The following is a 24,973-nucleotide window of genomic DNA, read 5'->3' as shown; positions in this document are numbered from 1 at the left end:
ATGTATATGCCAACGAATATTTAATTTTTAATATCTGTAGACTGTCTTGGAAGTCTGTCAATGGGCAGCTGAAAGAATATTAAGATGAAGGGATATTCCAAGTTTGCGGAAAATGGCTCGAAGTAAAATATGACATTCTTGGACACATTCTTTTCATTTTAGGCTTTTACCGATAATGCCACCAGTAGGCTTCATCATACATATCATATAAATGTGCCCTTTTGTGTTGCACTCTTGTGAAATACCGATTTTCGATACTACAGTGGGTCGTAATAGGAGAATTCATAATAAACTGATATTACCTTAAACCCCTTGAAAAATTGTTAATTAATGCTTGGAGGTACATAACAACAATCGAAATAAAAAGAAAAGAAAAAATACTAAAACCGTAATATCTCTTGTTCGAGAAAAATTAATGCTCCATGGAAAAATATTTAGAAATAGCCGACATTTTCGAAGCATCAATCAGTAATAATGGAAGCTAGAGCATGTGCTACTGAGAAACTATTTCAAACTTAGCACGTTGACAAGTCCCAAGGATCAAAGAGAATATTCCTTTTTCGAGTTCAACAAGCTACTGATTGACCGATTCTGTTCTGAAAGGTTGTGGCTTTTTAGATTTTTATGTGGTTCACGAAGTCTAGCCTTGCATTGCGAAAGATGTTAAATATATTTACTGAATTATAAAATATGATAAAAATTATAATGATATTAAATAATATAAAAAATGTCAAAATATATACTTGTTCTTGGGATGCGCTCAGAAGCAATTCAGCAAAGGTAGTTATGCCCCAAGGAGCTTTAGATATTGCACTCGCATCGGAAAGTGCATTTAAAAAATCCTACTACAGGGTGTCTACTTTCTAGTCTTAGAAGGGGCCTTTAATAACACTTCTCACACGGAGGTTGGAAGGACCCTACATAAAAGAGGGGTTGATAACACAACATTCAAGGGGTTTAAGGCGTTTTTATCCACCAGAGCCATTGAGCATTCAAGGACTGGCCAACTCAGTTCAACTAAGAGCTGCCTTCAGGGGGATTTCGGTCATCCATAATGGGCAGCCAGGTGGTTTAAGAACTCCTTTACCAACTGACAGATTTAGGTGTTTTTTATGGGGGGGGGGGGGATATGCCGTTGTTGCGGTTATTATTGATAGGAAGAACCCTCTGCCAAATTATTCAGCATGGGTTAGATGTTACTGTAATAATGTCACTAATAAGTGGTACTCCTCCGTGGGGTTTCAAGTAACAAAAATTATAACGTTTACTAGAAGAAGATTCCTCCCACAATTACGATTAACTGCAAATTTGAAATGGAAGAGGGAGATTATGTACATCTTATCACTTTCGAAGGCAAGCTCCTCCTTTGGGACAGACTGAGTGTTTATCACCAGACCTTCAACATAATCCCAAATTTGTAATTTTATTCCTCTATTGTCCTAACCCAACTACTTAAAGTCAAAATTATTGGAGAATATACCTACATTTGAAATAGTTAACACTATTTAAGTGAAAGTTCCTTTCTTTTACTGACACCTAGTGGATGAAACTAAAACTATTTATTAAAATTCGAGAGATTTCTCGGAATTTAATAAGAAAACTGTAAATTTTCCAACCAAGATTTAATAAACAAAAGAATGAATTTTCTCTTCCAGCAACTGGTTTGAGTCCAGATTTGAAAGAGGAAATTTGTGAAACCCGCTTGATTTTTAAGGTTAAAAAAATGACAATGGATAAAGCATTCAGTTTATTAAATAAAAATGAAATAATTAAAAATTCTCCGATGAATTTAAAATTAATCAAATTGTTTATTTAAAAATAATCGGAAGATAGCTCTTGATTATGTACATTCATTCACATAATTATACAGCGTAATAATTTGTTGAAAGCCAAAAGTGTATTATTACTTAACGCTATTGCCATATAAACTGAATGCATTGTGCGAAATGCAGCAATTTATAAGTAAAAGAGGAGAAATTTTATATAGTGTGAAGTTCACACTGTGAACTTTGTTTACCCCACTTACAAATTTTAATCTAGATATCTTTATAAATAATAATGAAAAAGGGATTAAACCAGAAACAATTAGCTTATAGTTATAGATTTTGACTTTTAATATTTGTACTATTACTTTGGCTTTCAACACTTTCAATATTTCGCATTATAAAGAATTTTTAAGAGCATATTATTAATTGCACAAATATATATATATTTATATATAGACAAATGGAATATTTTGATTGATCTCTTTTGTATTTTTTTCTTTTCAGGAAGATATTTTAAAAATCTACACAAATTTACATTTGGGACACATAACTTAAATACATTTTTAAATTACAGTAACTATATAATACATTCACGTCAATAAAAATAATACTAAACATAATTCAACACTTATCACAGAAAAAACACACATATACGATAAAGTTATATTATATTAAATATGACCTATTTTGAAAAATATAAATAAAAAAAAAAGAGGGAAATAATCGGAATACTATAGATATGAGTTGTATAAGCTCTTGTTGAAAGCAAGTAAATCCATGGCTGTCTTCTTTGTTTTAGTTTCAAACCCAATGACTCAAGAATATCTGAAAGCAGAATCAAATGTTAGCGACCATTTCTCATATCTGGAGATAACAGCATAAAATTAGAGCAAGAAAGTAATTCACTCGATTGAATTAAGACTGAATTGAAAACTTCCTTTGATTAATAGAATCGAACTGAGTGCTTTCATTATTGGAAAAATTATTTTACTCAGCGGGGTTTGAATTGATGAGCATTTTTACTTAGAAAGAGATTTAAAAGTTTTATGAGTTTCAGGTCAGCAAGAGGTTATTATTCAGCAGTAATTATAAATATAATTACGACTTACAAACAATACTGCGTAAGTTTTTATTGAATGATTAGATCAGAAAATGTTTTCTTGCTTTTAAGAATCTCATGGTTTGAACTTTACAGACACCATCTGCTCTGATAGAATACAAACATTATCTGTTTAGTTTTCCAGCCGTAGAGAATTGTGGATTGCTAAGATTACAAATCCTGTTTGGAAGGTACGGTTCTACTTTTCATTAGATCATTTCCTGCCGATTATTCGATGAAAATAGAAAGGTGCCAAATATTCGTTGTACGCTATAAGGAAAATTTGATAAAATATGTATTATGGTACTCTTTATCAGTCTGCCAGACCCAACTAAATCGGTTGATAGGATATTCTCAATAATTTATGGCACATTGTCTAAAGAATGAGCGAAATTGAATGAGGCAACATTAAATGGTTTATAGCGCTGCCAGCCCAACTGTGAACTAGTTGGACTGAATATTTCGACGCAATTGAAAATGAAGATTTTTCAGACAAGGTTCATGCAGGAGATAAATATTATCATGCCAATCACACATGTAATGATCACCAGTTATTCATGTTAAAAGATATATTTTTTACGACCACGATACAGATTAAGTCCGACCATCTGAGAATTTCGTTAGTTCAGTTCAGCTATTCGTTAGTTAGATCAGAGAAGTTTTACTGATATAAAATTGAAGATACATCCACCTACAGTCAACTCGAATGGACAAGCTAAGCTACTGGGTGCTTGTTTTTTAATACAATCTCATTTACAAAAAGAATGTTTGCAACAAAATCATTTATAAAATAAAAATGTACTCCTTCTTGAAAATTTGCTAGATATCGATCGTTACTTTGGGGACAATAACAACAGAAAAACTAACGTCTTTTCTTTCCACAAACTTTGACATATTCAGGGAATTATCAAATAGATATCAAACAAAATAGGGGAGAAACAAACTAAAATTTGGTCTTCAAATAATGAGGACATTCTTTGAATACATTTCTTTTAAAGGCACGTAATAGCTTGAGAACAGAGTGAATGGATGATAGCTTGTCGTTGACTATACACGCTTCTGACGAATAGGATAACAGAAGAGAAAAAACAGATATAATTAGAAAATACCTGTTTGAGAATGCAGTTCTGAAGGAAACTGTACAGAAATTAAATTCACTTTGAACATATCGTACCTGATAAAAGAACTACTTACCGGCAATTATTGGTTGAGGAGGGTATTGGTCACCTGAGAGATGGACAGCAAAGGACTCCCGTCCTGCTTATCTGAGGATAGCCGCAATCCCCTCCCGCCACTGCTGATCTGTAAATCAATATTATGAATGTGTAATGAATTTACATTAGCCTTAAATCTTATTCAAGGAAAATATTTTGTAACTTTTAGTTGACTTTTTTTTTATAATTCGTGAGTCACGTTAACTTTTCAATTTAACTTTAAAAAATACTATTTATCCAGACACAAATTAATAACGTAGCACTTAGATTAGTTAATTGTGTCAGTTAAATAAGAATATTTGTAACTAACTGTAAAGTCTTGAATTCATCTAAAGTCGTCTTAATAGTGAATGTTGTAGTTAATAAGTGGACAAATTTTCTTTCATTTTTATACACTGGTTATTTAAATGACACTTTGAAATATTTTGAGTCAGACGATCATTTCAATAAATTACTGAATGATGTTGCTATGCGGTGCTGGCGTGTTGTGCAGCAGAGGAAGCAAGCGATAACAATTTGGAAGTTTTAAACAACAGTTTGAAGAAATATGTAAAAATAAATAAATAAACCTATCTCCACTACATTTCAAAACCCTCGTTATTTACAATCCCATCTTTCTCTTACCGCAATTTTCATGAAGAAATTTTGTTGAAACAATATTGTGCGAAGAAAAATCATAAATTTGACCCGACCTCACAATAGACTTTCTTCGAATTTTAAATTTTTGTTTTTGTTTTTGAGATCCCTGTAAGTATTTGAGCGCGTTCTTATTATCTGTATACTTATCACTTAAATGACACTAGTCGGAAGCTTGATAACCCTACCTCTCCTCCAGCACTGCCTTATCAAGCACTTGTCTGAGAAAATTTTACAAATAAAAGTACACATAAATCGTATCTAATCGTATAAGTCGTAGCCGTTTTCGAAAAAATCTCCCAAAAAAAACTGAAAAATTGAAAACTATGTACTTCGACCGTTCATTTTGTCTAAAAGCTTGATGCAAGGCCCTGAGTCGAAACTTTAATTTGAACCTACTGAGATTTTGAGTCATTCTGACCACACAATTTGTAAAAACCAAGTGCTCTGAAAACAAACATTTTCCGGTGTCAGATCGAAATGGAAATTGCAATACTTCCTTTTGTTAGCAGTAAGATGAAGAAGTAAAAAAACCTGGTGAGAATTCTCGCGGCTTTCTCTTACTCAGATTCCCTTAGCCCTAACTTACAAATTTTTTCAAACGCTAAAACATATGTCTTTCTCCCTCCGTCAGAATACATTAATACTAATTTTCCTAGCTAAAGTATTATTCAAATAAAAGTTATAGTTCTAGGCGTAAGTATCGTATATGGGACAGGAATATGGTACAAGTGGCTCGTAATGCCTAGTCTAAAACCTAGATTTTTGCTTAGTCCAAACCTAGTCTAATACCTAGTCATATACCTAGCTTAGTGTATGCCTAGTCTAATACCTAATTTAATGTCTAGTCTAATACCTAATTTTATGCTTAGTCCAAGCCTAGTCTAATACCTAGTCATATACCTAGCTTAGTGTATGCCTAGTCTAATACCTAGTTTTATGCTTAGTCCAAGCCTAGTCTAATACCTAGTCATATACCTAGCTTAGTGTATGCCTAGTCTAATACCTAATTTAATGTCTAGTCTAATACCTAGCATTATGCTTCGTCTAGCCTAGTCTAATGCCAAGTCTAATTCCTAGCCTTACGCTTAGTGAAAGCATAGTCTAATGAAAGGCTTAAATTCGAATTATAGGCAGTTTAACTTGAAAAGAATTAGCTCTTGGATCCGTAATAAAGTATTTTGAAGGCTACTTGAAGGTTAATTCAAATAGCAACCATGTTCAATGTTCAGTAAAAGTACCGATCTAATTTTGTTTTGTAATATCTTTAGTGGCGTTGTCTGAGTTTGCAAAATAATTGTTCTTTTATCCTTTCCAAAGAAATTAATTGCAACGAGGTAATTAGTTACTATTGTGAATAGCACCTCTTTGAGCTGAATTTAACGTTTTCGTTGATAGTGGAGATAGTGTATAAAATCATAAACTTCAAAAATATTGGAAATTATTTAAAAAAAAAATAAATAAATAAATAAAATAAAAATAAATCTTACACATCTAAATTCTAGAACACATAGTTCCGTGCATACTACTTCATGCAAAATATTTTCAAATAATAATCTATAGCAAATTTTTGATTACATATCTTTATGAATTAACCTTGTTTTATACAACCCCTGAGATAACAGACTCTAATTTTTTACCTCTTTTTAAAAAATAAAGATTTTCCTTTTCCTTCTTGTAATATTTTACGTGACTCGAATTGAGTCAGTCAAAAATTGAAAAATAAAAAAAAAATGAAAGGAAAAGAAAACTGCAGAACCTACTGGGTGAATAAGACAAAGTGACTCACTGGTGGTAAGGATAGATCTGGTGAGGCCATACCTCTTGGCCATGCTCACTATACTGATAGTGGCTGTACTTGGGGCTCTGCACGTGCGGCGGGGTTTCTGGTTTCCATTTCGTCTCCGCTAGATTGTTCATTTCCGCTAGTGACTTGAGTGGATCGCCAAACTTCTTCTCCTGGTATGAAGGTGAGCCGCCCTGGGGAGACCTGCTGCTGGAAGAAGTGGGCGTGTGCGCCGCTCCACTTCCCCACATCAGCACGGTCTGCCGGGGCGGCTCGGACGGGGGGCCGCCGGGCGAGTAATGCTGTAACATTCCTTCCTCTACTTTGGGTGTCACCAGACCGTTCACACCTCCTCCGGCAGGAGACGAACCTGCCGAATTCGACGATGACAGATTGTCCATTGATTTTACACTCTTCTTATGCGGTATATCACACAACGGCACCGCTACTACACTTTGCAAACCTGGTCCTACAGAATAACTGGTCACATCCAGACACTTACTGTACCGACTATTATCTATTACCGTCGCGTACTTTTGTTCGAGTGGTTGATGGCACCCATACAGTTTGTCGCAGTCAGTCTTGCCTAATTGGTGTACACTATGACCGGTTTCATATGTTGGCAAACAGGTAGCTGCATTTCTAGGCGCCATTTCCAGAAAGCCATTGGAAACGTAAGGCGATGTGGAGGCGTGATAATCTGGATAATAAGTGCCTAGTGGTCGATACTGATGGAACAGGTTGTCGGTAGTCGATGTGAGAAACCTATTATCGTAAAGACTTTGGTGGAAGTTGCCCGAGTGGCTGATGTAAGAGTCTGGTGGCGCTGTAGTTGGATAGCTACTTCCGTACATGTTGAGGTTGGAGTAAGCCGCCGCTACTGCTGCCGCTGAATCTGGTACGATGAATTCAGGCGTGTCAGGAGGCGCCACCACTGGAGTATGAGAGGACAGTTTCCGCTTAGTTCGGCAAGACGAGAGGAAATCTCTCAGTTGAGTTTTATACCTCCTGTTAACCCGCTGAGGTGTGCTGGACTGTGTGCTGGTAGACGTCGTCCCAGTACTTCCCACTAATTCGCTGTCCGAGAAGTAACTATTGGTCAGCCCTGCGTCTAAGTAACTCACTTTGAAATCCATCGTTCTTTTACCAAGAAGATCCCTGCCTTCTTCTTCCCTACAACAAATATTTTGGTATTTTAAAACAAAAGCACACTCTTCGGAATAAAGTAGTTCTGTTACAGCTAAGAATTGTACTCACATTAAAGGTCGATGTGTACTTATCACAAAATCAGGTTTGGAATTTTTATAAACAAGCCTTGAACTAGTTTGCAACCACTGCCATTGGCCTTCTTTGCTCTGGTACCGATACGCTATCATTCCCGAAGCACCCGTTTTTAATACTGAAACACGCAAAGTATACGTGAAGTGCGGTTTATCTAAGAACTAAATATTATTGATAAAGGAAGAGAAATTATTGCCAATTTTGTGTTCTTCTATTTATCTTTGCCGAAGTAGCGATAGGGTGTAGGTCATCTTTAGGATGTAGTGATTAATTGGACATTTGTTATGTTGTTAGCTAGCGTAAGATTGCGTGTTAACATAATGAAATAACCAAACAGTTGCCACCATCCTTTGAAGTTAACCTTTGAAGTTGACACACAGTTTTTATGCTAGCTGCAAGTAAAGAAAAAATGCAAATTGTTAAAAAGTGTAAGTAAGCCCTGAAGATGACCTAGAGCTAAGGTCGAAAGCTCGGCAAAGATGAATAAAAAATATGGGTGAACTTGGCCATAATTTCTCTTCATTTTTAGGATATTTGCACTTTACTCACCAATAAGTGATGTGGCATAATCACTTATAGTAAAATAGTTTATTGAACTAGCAAATGTACAAAATATGAATGAATTCAGATTTGTCACATTTGAACTTTTTAAACATTTCTCTCGAATTGAATAAGTTAAATAATGAAATTTAAATGAATTAAATTTGAGGATTTTTAATTGTTTCAAAACAAAAGTAATTTTAGAAATATTTGAACATAATTAATAGATGTAATCGAATTAATTTTTACATTCATTTATGTATCTAGCGGTCAGCGATCCAAGAATTGGATTCTAGGTTATAAAAACTACTAAAACCTAACTGCATATTAAACTTAATATAACTACTTCAAATAAAAAAAAACTTACATTCTTGATGAGCGCTTGCCACATAGGCAAGGTCATCATAATGGACTAGATCATATCCCCCAATGTCTGCTAATTCTGAATCCGAATATCCTAATAACATTTTGCCTCTCTGATCCATAGAGACCAGTGAAAGGTCGAGTTTATGTTTACTCTTGAACATGACCTCTTTATGCGGAATCTCTAATAAAGAAGGCGGTCCGAATGGTGTGCATAATGCAAACAACGCTAGTGGAGGCTCTTCAGTCTTACGGTTCTGTCCATGAAGCACTTTGATTCTCCCTCGGATATCCAGCCTCTGAAATAAAAAATAAGATGTAATTAAGGAAGAATTAAACTGACAAATAGCATTGTTGCTTTTAATAGGTTGAAGTATACTGTGCTTTTAAATAATAATAAAAATAATCAATTCGGATTTCGGAGACATCACTCAACTTCTCACCACGTGCTTCGCAGTTGCTGCTCAGCAGTATTGCCTGAGTGTTTTCCTTGCAGGGTGTGGCACGAGGGACTACTGTTTAAGCTGAGGGAGTTTCTTCCTCATACATACTACCTCATCCTCAAATCCTACCTAAAAGATCGATATTTCGGAGTCAACTGTAGAGCAGCAGACTCTGATATCCATCTAGCCAGAGCTGGTGTTCCTCAGGGCAGTGTCCTAGCTCCTCTTTTTTACTCTTTACATACAGCAGATATACATCAACATCCGAACACCATCCTTTCCTCCTTTGCTGACGAATCTGCAATCTTATCTCCTCATTCCGATTCTCTTATCGCTACACGAGCTCTACATACACACATCAACCACTTACAGGAATGGCTTATCAAATGGCAAATCAAAACTAACGTTACAAAATCAAAATATATAGTATTTACTCTCAGACGGAAAATCCTACCTCCTATCATCTTGAACCAAACTCCTATACCAACTGTGGACAAAGTCCGCTACCTTGGACTGCACCTAGACAAACGGTTGTCATGGAATCCCCATACTAGACTGAAAAGACAAGAAACTAACCAACGCTACAAACCTCTCGCCAGACTACTTGACAAACGTTCGAAACTTAACCTAAATAACAAAAGACTCTTATATCTATGTTACTGCGGCCTATTTGGTCACACGGCATCGAAGTATGGGGATCGACTAGGCGTTCCAACTCACTACGCCTCCAGACATTACAGTCAAAAATACTTCGAAAATTTCTTAACGCTCCGTTCTATGTATCTAACCTCACTATCCATAATGACCTCAAAATACGAGTACCTTTCATTACAGATCTTGCTAACACTCGTTTTCTCAAATTTCATTCCTCTACAGCTGCTCATCCTAACCCTCTCATAGAACACTTATCTCCCTCCACATTACCAGGTAATCCTCTAAGGAGATTGAAGAGAAGACGGCCTCGAGATCTTCTCTTATCGTGAGAGCAGTATAGTAAAGCCCGTTACTGGAGTGGCACCACTGGGTGCCTACTCCACTCATGATTTTCTTTTATTTTTTTATCAGGTACCATATTTGCTTGTTGCAACAACCGTTGCAGTTGTAAATTCCAATAAAAGATTAAAAAAATAAATAAAATAAATAATAATAATAATAATAAACAATTTACAAATCTACAACTGTTTTAGTAAATTAAATGCTTTTTTGTTTTAAATATTAACATAATGCGCGTCAATATCTCTCAAGCCATTGGTGCTCGTAGCCTCTACGCCCACTGTCGGGTCTCCGGTGTTATCTTCCCATGGGCATCACTGGCCATCACAGTGCCATATTTTGCAGGTTGTGGGCTTTTTAAACTCCTTCGATCTGCAAAACTTTTTGTGCTTTAAGAAAGAAATCTACTACCTCTGCGTTTAAAAATTTATTTACTAGTTTCTTTCCATTTATTTAAGAGTGAAGGTTACGCTCAAACTGAATTCAATTCAGTTCTTCAGTAATTATCAAATTAATAAAATACTACTTTTAAATGTAGAGTTAGTAACTTATCAATAATTTGCCGCACTTAACGGGTACTTTTACAATATTAAGAAAATTACAACATAAAATAAACCAAATCATAAAACTAACATTTAGTGACTCTAGAAATTTCCCGGGGGACCATTAGTTTTAAAAAGTATTTTTTACAATATTGTTTTGTGAGCGAATGTACAAGAAAATCGTAAATTTTAATGATTCGTTTGCGTACCTTCTCGGAATCTGTCAATTTAACGAGAAAAAACTTTAAACTAGACGTATCTTCACTTTAAGGGATGAATATTTCAGGAAAGTAGCTGATGTGATGGTAACCTGCATAGGACCTAGGCCTATAACTCTTATTTGAAACATCTTTTCAGGAAAATTCGAGATTTAAATGTCAAAATTTTGAATTTGAAAAAATGGTGTGGCTAAATTTTGGATTCCTGTTTTGTTTTTTAAAAAATTTTTGTGTTTCAAAATCTAGTCGAGCTGAAAAGTTTGTTTTTATTAAAACTTGCTACTCATTAGTTTCGCTTGTAACTTGTTTCTTGAAATTTCGGCTTTCGTTATTGCTCTCAGCGATTCTTTTTTTTTTTTTTTTCAAATCTCAAGTTTCAAAAAAATATTGCATTGCTGTAAATGAAAGACATGTGAGTGTGCGAAACAGTTTTCTTTATGGTGATCACGAATTAACTAAATGTCACTAACCTAAATTAAAAAAATATTTCTTGTAAAATATTTATCTTTCTGTTGATTTTAATGCCCTATGAAATTCGATGCCCAGAGTTGCGGCTACCTTTACACGGCTCTGGTTTTAAGCAGTATAAATCATTAAACAGCCAACTTTAATACCTAATACGATAGTTATTTATTTATACTACGTTTGTCGTTACACCTGGATGCAAAAATAAGTTAAGTATATCAAATCCTCGAGTTGCACAAAAAAAAAATAATGAAAAAAGTTAATAATTTGTTATTTGCTGTTTGCTTCAGACAGTGAACAACAAAAACACACAGGGCAACATTGACTGCATCATCCTGCTGCGTTACAACCTATAGATGTACATGTTTATGGCAATGCCTTCTTGAACATTTCTCCGCAATGAACCTGATCTATAATTCATCTCAATATAATCTTAACTCATTTAGTAGCTTTAAATCAATAAACATCGATGTGTTTGTTATCGAACTCAACACACACAAACACTCACGTATTTCTTAATTTTTTTTTTATTTCTATCAGGAGGTTACTTTGACCTCAGTTTCACTTTCTCACTGACTGCATGGTTGTCTTTTATTTTTTATTAGAAGTTTTTCATCAAAATGTTCTCATTAAATAAATAAATACAAATAAGGGAAGGGATTAGCTATGTGGTTAATATATTGGATCCCTTCGCGACAATCCCGGGTTTCAATCCAGCTGTTATCCCTTATATTTTCTCACCCTAGAAGCTCTTGCAGCTGAATTTTCGGTGATTGACCGTTGGTTGTCTGTGGAGAGAGAACACTGTCATAAGCCGGCCTGTGCATGAGAAGGTCCATTGATTTTAGATGATGAAGAATTAAAAAAAAAAAAAAAAAAATCAATGCTCACTAGATCATAAAAGCCCTTGTCTAAAAACCAAATTCATTTGGACTAAGCACCATTACATTGTGTTGAAAGTATTATATTAAAGCAAAGCAACAAATTTAGAAATCTCCTTACTGTGTGTTTCCTTCAAATCGTACCTTGCACAAGCTTGCACCTTATACCCGTCCTCTCTTTGACCCCTTTTACTCAGAAATAATCTGGGGCTGACGCTATTATTAGTTTGGTAACGGCTAAAGGAGAAAATTGCCTTACCAAAAGCACAATTTCAGGAAATTGCCTGTATTTTTCAACTGTCAGTGGCCCCAAGGTTATTTGGAAAATATGTTTCAATTAGTTTTTCAATTGGATTTTCATTAACTTGATTGTAAGAACAGATCCTAATTTAGAACCAAATATTTCTTTCCATAAAATAAAGGACAGCAGTTGTGACTAAATACCTGTTAGTATGACAGATGTCATTTTGGACCGGATATAGAAGATGATATCATCTAATTAGAGTAGTGGCACCGGATGGGACAGTTCTTTCTTAACGTTATATAATCCTTAGTGCGTTTAATTATTCATAAGAGAACTTAAAAAAATAAAATTATATAAAAAAATAGGCAGCTTAAACTTCCAAAATGTATAATTATTACTAAAGGTATGAATAATTGTTAATTACCTGATACTTTATAAAAATTTTATTACTTGAGATATACAGTGGTCAAAAAAAGTATTCATACACTAAGTTTTTTAACAATGAATTTAATGCTCTCATTTTCTTTTATAAACATAAAGAATTGAGTAAAAAGCAGAAAAATAAAACCCTATTGAAAATTCATGGTCTTGTTTAGAGCGAAAAATTCGAAAATTGAAATGTTCTTCCAGAAAAGAGCTCATAACCAATTTAAAGAATTCATGGGCAGAAATCACATCTCAAGAGATACTAAGCCTGGTGGAATCTATGCCAAGGAGGCTTCAGGCAATAACCAATGCAAAGGGATTGCTTACAAAATATTAAGTCTTTAGTTTTGCGTTAATTATAACATTCAGACTGAGTGTATGAATACTTATTTTGCATAAAATAAATTATTTTTTCTGCTTTTTAATCAATTTTTTATGTTTATAAAAGAAAATGAGTGCATTAAATTCATTGTTACTATCTTCGATTTCAGTGCTGAAGAAATAGTCATCCTAGAAACAAAAGTTCAGTAGATAAAGTAAAAAAACTTAGTGTATGAATACTTCTTTTGACCACTAGATATGTATGAATAAAACAGTTCATTCTGTACAAACAATAGTTTGATTGAATTTTCTACTTTAGAGATATATTGCTCTCTTCTCTGATTTTTGGACATTTTTTCAGAAAATACTTGTTTTAGACTTCTGCAAGGAGGATGTGAATGGATACCATTAGAGTACTAACCAGTTCTGATGACTAGTAATTATTTGGGGAAACTCCGAATGAGAACGAACCATCGAATGGTAGCGTTAAGGGTGTGAACTACTTTCAGGATTTTGGAAGCAAAGTAACTAAAGTAATCGCCCATTTTTTCAGGTGGTGCTAAACTTCCAACTCGTGTTGTAGACGGGGACAAATGCCCATACTTTTCTACTAACATTTATTCTAACAAATAAACAGTAGCTACACGCGACACTCGAACTAAGGATCTCCAACTTATAAATCCACATTCGTGACCACTACGCCAACATCCGCCTCGGATTTTGATAGTTACAAACATAAACTACAAGACCTCTACATAGTTTGGTAGTAGTTTAGATGTGTAATTCTGCACAAGCTATGAATTCATCTTGTAAGACTTGCGAGGGGAACTTATTTATTTATTATTTTTTAAATTAAGGCACGTTGACATCTGAGGTCACTGGTACCCAGAGTTTTTTTTTCAGTGCACTGCTGGTCAGTGACCGACAAAACTGTCTATCAATGGAACTGCCACTGTAAGATGAGCTGAATCGACAAGATGGTGGAGTAATGTTAGTAGTATAAACACTGCAGTTAATAGAAGTAACTCATTTTCTTGCGGCAGCTTGGACTATCCACAAAGCAAGGGAAGTAGTGCTCGATGGCCGGCTTTACCAAAGTTGACTCTAACCTTGTCCATATAAAATATCTTGTTAGCCGGTCTTTAAATTCGACCATTAGAGGTTCCTAGAACATTTTCCAAGGTATCAGCTGACTCTAGAGACTGGCATGATTGTCGATAAAACGCCGGCCTCCGTAGGTGTGTTTACCTAAATATGACCTCAGTTTTGGCCTGGTTTGTCCTAATCTTCCCCCTCATGCAAAACGTATATCCTTATTTAAGCGGTTGGCAATTTTTACACAGGAGATGACACCAAGATAATGATTAATTTTGTATTGAAATGACTTCAACCGGATGCGTAGAAAGGATACGAAAAACAGCCGACGTTTGGTCTGGAAGCGCCATGTCAGCCTTCTTCTCCTAGCCATGATCTGGGAAGGGCGTTCTTACTGTAGAATTTTTTAAGAAAAAAAAGAATAAAACTAGAACTCTCTTTTAGTAATCTACCTTTAATATCTGCCATTCTTTTATGAATTTTATAAAGACTGAATTTTCTTAATTATTGATTCAATTAGGTTGATTAAACTCATTACTATTTCAAAAATGGAACTCTTTACTTATAAACATCTTTTAAAATTACATTCTTATCTTTTTAAGGTTAGAAGTTAATTAAGAACATTCTCGATGAATTAACCTCTCTTCGCGTCACTGTATCCAGATAAAAAAGTGTATCAAACGTAAGAAATTAATTAAAAAATATTTGAAATAGTTTCCGTAATATTTTAATTTACTTTGTACAAAAATGTTAGCTATTTCTCTTAACCTATAACTAACAGTCATTTGACCCACCTGCTAATAATTGTTTTTTTTTTTTGTTGCCACAACTTTCGTAAGTAATGAGCGCGTTTTGTACCAAATGTCTTTCTACTCAACCAATAAGCCAAGGGTGATCTTATCAATGCATAATAAGATTTTAAAAAGATTCAAGTTCGCTAGTCTGTAGCATCTTAATGAATTTAACCTTTGATTAGCTATAAGGTTAGCATACTGGACTCCCACGCGGAGGTCCCGGGTTCGAATCCAGCAGCTGACCCTTAGATTTTCTCTTCCTAGGAGCTTCTTACAGCTCACTGTCCGGTGATGGACAATGTTGTCTGTAACGAGAGAACACTGTCCGGAGGCCGGCAGTACACTGAAAAAAGCTCCGGGCGCCAATAACCTTAGATGTTGACGCGCCTTAAATCATTTAAAAAAAAAAAATGTAACCTTTTGAAGGAGGTTACTAATGATCTAGTTGATTATCGACTGTCATATTAACATTTTTTCCTAACAAAGAAAAAGTAGCTTCTTGAGGGATTCAAAATGGAGATCTTCCATTTACAAAGCCACGCTACGTAACTACTACAACAACACCTGTCCCGTAATATTAGGTACCTTTCCAGCTAGATAATGCTCGGCCATAAACCTTCCGACAGATCAAGGGTGCCATGAAGACCTTGATAGCACTAATCTTACTTTATAACCATCCAGAATTCAGATATATTTTTATATTTTTGAGCAAACCAAAATGAATTTATTGAACTATTTAATACGACCTTTTTATGATAGTTTACGAAATGCCCAATTTCAGGAGTTGACACAATATATTTTGTACATAGATTTGCTTGAAATCTATTTCTGTTCAACATTTTCTTATATCAATTTTAAGTTAATAACTTAAATTATTACTTGGATTGCAACACCCTTCAATTAAGAGACTATCTTACATCTTTTATTTCACAAACTAGGAATTACATGAAAAAAAATTTCCAGTACTAAGTATTGTACGAAAAAATTATGACTACAAATTAAATTACGGATAAAATCACAAACAACATCTAAACAAATCTTACCAGAAAGCCGGAAGTATTGTCCAGTAAACACCTAAATCTGACGGTAAAACTACGTTCAAGGAGGTGTGACTGGTCTGGATGCAGTGCATCTTGCAGTTGTAAACCTGAAGAGTCCTGCGGTAGAAATGAATTCCACATCAACTGACGTTGCAGTTCTTCTCTATCTTCCGAATGCACTAATTCGTACACGCTTTGATGAACTATATCCGACTGAAACAGATAAAAATAAATTGAAATTAACAAAATCTGCCGTACTTAAGAAATAAATTCATAATTTTGGCAGTATGATTCTATGCTAAACATCTTAATAGCTTACACGAATTCTCTGAAACTTCTAGATCTAACTATCAAATTTCTTCTGCCTTCGAATTATTTTTCATTTCTTAAACAAAGAGGGAAAATGTCCCAAAAGAACCTTTTTCAATGTTGCGCGAAGTATTAACCACCCGATCTCTCGGAAAACGTTTCAATTAAAAAAATATTGGTTCAGTTCTACTGATTCGGCGTTGATAATAAGAAAACTCGTTAAAAAAATTATATACATACATCACAGAAAAAAACTTAAGAGCGCCATTTTTCAAACTTTGAATTTATTCTCAGTAATATTAGAGAACTAGCTGTACCCGTTCACACGTTGCTGTGTTTAACAAAAAGGCAGTTTTGATACCTCAAACATAATTAATGATCAAATGTATACAATACATCGAAATGAAAATTAACAATAAAATTATCCCTACTTCAGAGTACAGTAGTGTCCTTGCAAAGGTATCATTTCTACATAAAGTTAAAAATTCAGTTAATGTTGTTGGCGGTGGTGACATTGCTCTTGCACTTACATTTTCTGATGTAAAGTACACACGATGTCCATTTTCTGCTAAATGAACAACCGTTGGATATCGCTCATGAATGGAAAATGATAAAATACGCCATACGGCCTCATTGCTACTTATGAAGCGTCCCAGTTGATATTGGGTGACTTCATCGTTAGATGCAGTTGTATTTTCCACTCCAAACACTGCCATATCGCTTCCTTTGTTCACATATTTGCAAATATATTTTATAGCTTTCACTGAATTGCAGTACCCAACATTTATGGGTGCGTTATACGTTTTTAGTAGTAATGGAGAATATGGTACTACCCAACGATTATCAACGTCAATAGTATTGTTGAGTACTTTTGGTTTAATGGATTTTCCACCATCTTCGGTATAATTTATTCTCGTATTATTAATTGCAAAAAACTGTTTTTCATGGTTTTCATGGTTACACTTTCAACAAATATTACTAATTAAATGTTCAGAATGTTTAGGTGACTATCTGGCAGAGATGTATGCGATTTACAAGGCATTGGTGACTGTGGGAGGCATTGTGGGGAACATAGCGATTTGCTCAGACTCCACAAGCTCCCTACTTTCCCTGAGACAAATGTACTCGAAACACCCAATTGTACAGAACATCCATGCTTCGCTGTACAATTTGAGGCAAGAGGGGACAAATGTAATATTCGTTTGGACACCAGGTCACTCTGGAATCACTGGAAATGAAACTGCTGACGTGGCAGCAAAGGCGGCAGCCAATATGGAAGTTACGGTCCAGAGACATCTGCCGGTAGATGTGATCAGGGAAATCAAAATAAAAGTCCTTCAGGGTTGGCAGAATGAGTGGACCTCAGTAACTGCTAACAAACTGAGGGAAATTAAAGATACCGTCGCACCCTGGGACAGTAGTTACAGAGGTAACAGAAGGGAAGAAGTGGTGTTAGCTCGATTGAGGATCGGCCACACTCGACTAACCCACGGATATTTAATGAATAGAGATGCGGCGCCGATTTGCAGCTCCTGTGATGTCCCCCTTACAGTGAAGCATATAATGCTAGACTGTTCCAGGTGTAATAGGAGTAGAGTATCTAATCACATACCAGGGAGAATAGAGGACGCTCTCGGCAATGACCAGAGCACTATCGATAGAGTCATAAAGTACCTGCAAGATATTCACATATATAATTATATTTAGATGTACCTGAAATTAATAAATTGTAAATAATATTAAATAGTTGATAATTTTTAGTGATAGTGATAATACTGTGATAATATTATATTACTGTGATAACTACTGTGATAATACTGAATCTGTAAATCATATTTTTAAGGACATTGTTATAAGTTGTTGTTAGTATTTGGTTGTTTAGTTTGTTATTTAGTCGTTTAGTAACTTAGTCTAGTTAGTAGTGAGTTTAGCCAAAAGGAACAAGGGCAGAGGGCATAATAACCCATTGGTTCATTGCCCCCAAAAAAAAAAAAAAAAAAAAAAAAAAAAAAAAAAAAAAAAAAAAAAAAAAAAAAAAAAATTAAATGTTATTTTGATATTTTTGGGATATTTGTTCGGGTGCACCTAGAGCCCCAACTATGATTTAAAAAAAAAAAAAATGCAAAACCCTTCCCGGGGATATACCTAATAATTTCCCAAATTTTCACGGCGATTGGATGTATGGTTTTTGAATCTATCGAGTACAAACATACAGACACACATTCATTTTTAAATTATATAGATTAGTCTAATTAAACAGTAAATTGCGGCAGATTAGATTAGATTGAAGTCACTTTCTTCGTAATGAGAGTACCTCGCAACGAGGTACTTTGAAAAGCTGAACATCTTGCTGCCAGCAAGAACTAAAATCACAGCCTTAACCAAAGATCATAATGTTCGTTTATTAGTCAAAGGTTGGATGCTATCTTGTAGAGAATGTGGCGTCCAATAGGGTTCCAAGGCAATGTTACTGGAGTAATCCAAAGTTTAGATTTTCGTCAGCAACTTGTGGTGAATAGTGCTTTATAGATCAAGCACCAAATGTAAATAACACAAAGCTTCAAAGAAATATAAAAAATAAAATAACATTTTATCAAGTAGACCTTTAATTCCATAGCAATTTCTAATAAACACACCATGTAGAAATATGAACATGTTATAGAATTTGACACGATTTTTAGTGCTTTACTTTATGTGGAATGAAACAGGGTAATGAAAAATTTACTTGACAGAACTGAGTCTATACTTATAGTAGTTTTGGTGGCACGCTCAATTGAATATTTGATGTTCAGTAATTACAGTAATCTAAAATGTAGAATTCCAAACATGTTCTAAATAAGCGTTGCACAGATTGTTAGCAAATAATACATCCAGTCAAATAGAAAAAAAAAAAAAAAAAATCATATTTTTAGTTTTACATATTTTTTTTTTTAATGATTTAAGGTGCGTCAACATCTGAGGTTTATGGGCGCCCGGAGCTTTTTTCAGTGCACTCCGGACAGTGTTCTCTCTTTACAGACAACACTGTCCATCACCGGATAGTGAGCTGTAAGAAGCTCTTAGGAAGAGAAAATCTAAGGACCAGCAGTTGGATTCGAACCCAGGACCTTCGCATGGGAATCCAATACGCTACCCGCACAGCTAATCCCTTCCCTAGTTTTACATATTATAGTTTATTACTGATAAAGTGGAGAATAGAAAGAGACTGATGGATAGATTGCTTGTAGAAGTTTTATGTAGTTTTGTTATTTCCAAAAATTGCTTCGGAAATTATTTTTTATTTTTACTTTGATCGTAAACAAAAGTTTGATTTCTAGATTGATCTCCTTTATTTTGTTGGGTTATGCCGTTTATGGAAGGTAAATTGTAAGATATTTCCAAAATTTCTAACAGGATTTAGAAAAGGTAGACTGATGAATCAGAAAATAATCAACTTCGCTTCAGTTAAATTTTCATAATAATTAACCGCCTGTGACTTGCTTAAATTGCTTAAGATAAGCTTCTTTTTTTTCTATTTCGCCCAAGGATTGTTTGGATGAACGTTTCAAAGGAGTATCAATAGAAGAGAGAAGGGACGAGCGATGATGACAGTAGACATTAAGCGAAATCGGGTAACTAAAGTAGCTGGATTGGAAAAACTACCACAAATCTTGCGAATAACTCCAAAAATCTGGAAAAAACTTTGCACAATTTTTGCTTAAACTATTTCTTGTAATATAACGTTACTTGGACTGTAATCACAGTTAAACTTTTTTTACAAAACAGTAGCGCTTAGCACTCTAGTTATGGGGTAGAGGAGATGTTATTCTTAATAACATCATGAATACTTCATGATTTAGCGCATTCAAAAACTTGACAGTAACTCTAATTTTACTTTCATCGTTGAGGAAAATTTCATTATTTGTATTTTAATTTAATAGCTGGCCAATTACACTTTCATACGCGTGTACAAACATTGTAAACAAAGTTTATAATCAAAGAGTTTACGTAGAGGAACATCACAACTATTGCAAGCTTGGTGAGATCTCGATTATCAATTTTTTCCATTTAAAAGAGCACCATCTGTCTTAATACGTAATCCAGCAGCGCTTATTTGAAGAAGCAGTGGTGTAAGATTGAAGTAAGTTTAATATTGTGAGTGAGCACCCCAGTTGCTTTATTTTAGTTACTGTATCCAGCTAAGGTACTAAGCAGCAAGGAGAAACCTTGTTAGCCTCCTTGGCTTTTCAGCTACAGAAGAGCTCCGCTGTGAATGCTCATCACTTTATTTAAATAAAGAAATATCACACGGAATAATTTATAAACATTTTTTTTCGGTAATAATTATGGGTTCAGGTGTTGCGTGAATTCAATCGATGTTAACAGATTTCCTGGAGCAAATAAAAAAATTCTTTTAAAACTTAGTTCCATATATAATTATTATAATGTCAAAAGAGATAAATTAATGGATTTAATTATTAGAAACATAAGCTATAAAGAATATAAATATATAGAAAGATTATAAAATGATAAATAGTAAAACGGTAGCTGTGTAAAGAGGAAGAAGACATGTTGGCTGCGTACTGTGTGGAAATGTTTAATCAATGTAAAGGAGTCCCAGTGGCCGAGCTGCGCCAGTGGGCCGGCGGTAGGAACTAGTGGTAGAAGCGCGAGAGCAGTGTACAACACCGACCTCATGCCGAGAGAGTGGTGCAGAGGTGATAGGACCAGTGATTCATGGTAATTGCGTCAGGAATACAGCGTTCACAGTGTTCTCAGCGAGAGGGGCAGAAACCCTGCGGACTGAACACCAGGGCTCTCGCAGCCTGCCACCGACGGCCTCCCCTCCAGCACCCTGGTTCTACTTCCTTTGCCTTCTGTAATCTACACTGTTACAAACTGCTACTGCAATCTGCATTAGCCTTTAACAATTTCCTAGCTACTTTTCATTATTTTGTTCCTCATTAATAATTTCAAGTTATTTTTCAAAAAAAAAGAAAAAAAAAGCCTAACGCAGATCACAGAATAGAATGTTTAACTGAAAGAGTAACACGTTAACCAACAACTTTCTTTAAAACCAGCTTAATTTTTCAAATAAACTTAGGATGGAAGATTTGCGAGAAATCGGTCAAATAAAACAACTAGTCTTTTTGCCAACGTTTCGACAAATATATTGTCCTCTTTATAAACAGTTTCTGTAACTCAACCAACCCGCAATATAATGGTCAATATATTGGTCGACAATACGATATATTGGTCGAAACGTTGTTGGCAAAAAGACGAGTTGTTTTATTTGACCGATTCCTCGCAAATCTTCCATCCTAAGTTTAACAATTTGCGGTCACGAAAACTATATATTCATTTTCAAATAAAGCTTTTTTGAAAATATGGTTAGGTCCACAGAGCTGTTAGACTCAGCCCGTGGTACCCCGCTATATTGATTGTGTTTCTTTCTTGATTGAGGTTCTCTAGAAAATAACTTCTATAATGTGCCTGCACTTCGTGATGCAATGCGTAGATATTGTATACGAGGGTCGTTTGAAAAGTCCGTGCAAAGTCAGAGAGATAGCACCACTGGCGCGTATCGAGGTTATTTTTAGTTAGTAGCATCTCTTGGAAGAACACACACCAAGTTTCAGCCAGATCGGTCTATTACTTTGTGTTTGGCATTCGTTTGAATCGAGGAAGTCGAGTGATTTTCAAAAAATGGACGAAAAAGAATTTCGTGTGTAGATTAAACACTACTTTATGAAAGGCAAAACACCTCAGGTGACTAAAGAGAAGCTTGATAAACATTATGGTGACTCTGCACCTTCGATTAGAACAGTTTATAAGTGGTTTCAAAATTTTCGGAGTGGCCATATGGGCACAAGTGACGCTGAACGTTCTGGACGCCCTGTTGAGGTTACTACTCCAGAAATCTTTGATAAAATCCATGATATGGTGATGGATGACAGAAGAGTGAAGGTGCGTGAGATTGCTAGTGCTGTGGGCATCTCGAATGAACGGGTACATAATATTTTGCATCAACATTTGGACATGACAAAGCTATTCGCAAGATGGGTGCCGCGATTGCTCACGCTTGACCAAAAACGAAATCGTGTGAAGTGTTGCAAGGACGGTTTGCAGCTGTTCCAGAAGAATCCGCAGGACTTTAAGCGTCGTTTTGTCACTATGGATGAAACATGGATACATCACTACACTCCTGAGACCAAAGAACAATCTAAACAATGGGTTACCAAGGGGGAATCTGCGCCAAAAAAGGCGAAGACCGTTCCTTCGGCCGGAAAGATTATGGCGACTGTCTTTTGGGATTCGCAAGGAATAATCCTCATCGACTATCTGGAAAAGGGTAAAACTATTACAGGTGCATATTATTCATCGTTATTGGACCGTTTGAAAACCGAGCTGCAAGAAAAACGCCCACGATTGGCCCACAAAAAAGTCCTTTTCCATCACGACAACGCACCAGCTCACACCTCAGCAGCTGTGGTCGCAAAATTAATGGAAATAGGGTTCCAACTCGTTTCACATCCCCCCTATTCTCCAGACTTGGCTCCCTCGGACTACTATTTGTTCCCCAATATGAAGAAATGGCTGGCGGGAAAAAGATTTTATTCAAACGAGGAGGTGATTGCAGAAACGAATGGCTATTTTTCAGACTTGGACAAATCCTATTATTCGGAAGGGATCAACAAACTAGAGCAGCGTTGGACGAAGTGTATAAGCCTAAAAGGAGACTATGTTGAAAAATAAAAAAGGTTTACCCCAAAAAATTAAGTAGCTTTTATTTTTGCACGGACTTTTCAAACGACCCTCGTATATCGTCATAACTGCAATGCAATAATATTTTAGAATATTTGGTTTGAGGGTTGTTCTAGATTCTAGACAGTAGGCATTCCTCTAAATTATCGTTTTACTAAATTATAGTTTTTGCGAAGCTAATATGTATTGTGGTAGTGGGTTCGATTCCCGGTCTTAGGCCTTGGATTTTATTTAATGGTTAATAAAAGAAATTTACAGTAAAGAATTGAATATATTTCAAAAATATCGTGATTTGCATAGTTGGACCTTGTGATTTTTTTGAAAAAGTTTTGTAATTAAAAGGCATTTTTTTCTTTCTATTTTCCAAACAGTTAGCACGAGTAAATATTTTTGTTCTGCACAATTATTATTATTATTATTTACTTTTTGTCCTGCTAGATCTAGACAATTAATTTTTTTTTTAGAAGTTATTACGAAAAAATGAGATTTCTAATTTATGTATATGCATTCAAGATTTTATTCTTGAACAGTTGTGAATCATTTCTCCTATTTCTTCTGAACTAAGCTCACCCGAACTTTTTTAGGCACGTCAACATTTGAGGTCATTGGTGCCCGGAGTTTTCTTTCTCTGTACTGGCCAGCTTTCAGACAGGTTTACAGACAACATTCTCCAACATCGGAAAGTCAGCTGTAAGAAGCTCCTAGGAAGAAAAAATTCAAAGGCCAGCAGCTGGATTCGAATCCGGGATCTCCATGAGAGTCCAGTAAGCATAATATATTTATTTTCATTACAATAATTGTATTTTAAGATATCTTCATCTGATTTTTTTTTTTTTAAAGCTTAAATAATAAATTTATGATGAGTAAAATGAACGAAAAGAATACAAGAAAATAAGACTAACTCTAATCATCTACATTAGAAGACATTATGGAGTGCGCTGTGGTAACATAATCATTAAATACGAGTTATTAAGTATAGACATCGCTCGAAGCGGGCTCGGCTTCTTTCTTCAGAAACACTATAAAGCGCCTAACGCTATCATCGCGCCCGTAATGTCTATATTTCTTAGTTTTAATGAAGGAACTAGCGGTTGAACTCCAGTCAATCTGCTTTTTTCCCTTCCTATTATTTTGTCCGTGAGTGTTTTATGATTTATAAGCTTACTATAAAGTTAAAGATAAATGTTACACATTTGAGTTAAATATTTATAGAAATATAAATATTATTTAAATAGATATATATCATGGAAATTAAGTTTTAAATAGTGCTTAAAAAGCATTAAAATCTTTAGCCAGACAATATTTTATTTTTAATAGGCAATTAAATAGTTTTTATTTTTTTTATACAATAACCAAGAAATAGTAGAGGTACAGTTTTACATTTTTCACCTCTTTACAATTATTTTCATTTTTGAAAACCGTAGAGTGAAGTTTGCATCCTTTAATCGCAAAGTAAGACGTTTAAGGGTTACTCTCGTTTCATATTTTCGTATTTTTTTAAGCTGCAATCACGGATGTTGGTTATTTTACTATATTGATTGATTCAGAGAATTGGGAGTTGGCTGATCCAAAGATAAAGAAAATTGTTGGAGCCGTTTCGATGGGGGAAAAATGGAAAAACATTCATTAAAGGGAACTTAGCTTCATAAACATTTACAGATTGAAATCGTACAAATATTCGAATGGATACACCCAATTGAGAACGAAAATGGGGTGTTTACCAATTGTCTGCATTTATGTATATCTATATCACGGTTCGCCTAGAACGATTTT

At 34.9% G+C, this 24,973-nt stretch overlaps 1 protein-coding gene across 8 annotated transcripts in view; it reads right to left on the bottom strand.

The window, feature by feature from the left end:
- Positions 1–1,734: 1,734 nt before the first annotated feature.
- The window catches only part of ss (aryl hydrocarbon receptor spineless), a 285,172-nt gene continuing 261,933 nt past the window's right edge, over positions 1,735–24,973 (bottom strand). For 7 of the 8 annotated variants that reach the window (XM_074138437.1, XM_074138430.1, XM_074138423.1 and 4 more), the window contains 6 exons: positions 16,151–16,360; positions 8,690–8,984; positions 7,759–7,900; positions 6,505–7,674; positions 4,060–4,167; positions 1,735–2,591 (listed from right to left, as the gene is read on the bottom strand). In XM_074138437.1, the coding sequence (XP_073994538.1) occupies positions 4,089–4,167; positions 6,505–7,674; positions 7,759–7,900; positions 8,690–8,984; positions 16,151–16,360 (1,896 nt within the window). In that variant the 3' untranslated portion in view covers positions 1,735–2,591; positions 4,060–4,088. The remainder of the gene's footprint in view (positions 2,592–4,059; positions 4,168–6,504; positions 7,675–7,758; positions 7,901–8,689; positions 8,985–16,150; positions 16,361–24,973) is intronic. The other variant, XM_074138440.1, reaches the window with a different exon arrangement.

Source organism: Rhodnius prolixus, unplaced genomic scaffold (assembly GCF_049639745.1).
Source record: "Rhodnius prolixus isolate KJV_2025 unplaced genomic scaffold, Rpr scaffold_1, whole genome shotgun sequence".
NCBI lineage: Eukaryota > Metazoa > Arthropoda > Insecta > Hemiptera > Reduviidae > Rhodnius > Rhodnius prolixus.
The sequence above is the reverse complement of the archived record's forward strand: the minus strand, read 5'-3'. Positions and strand labels throughout refer to the sequence as shown.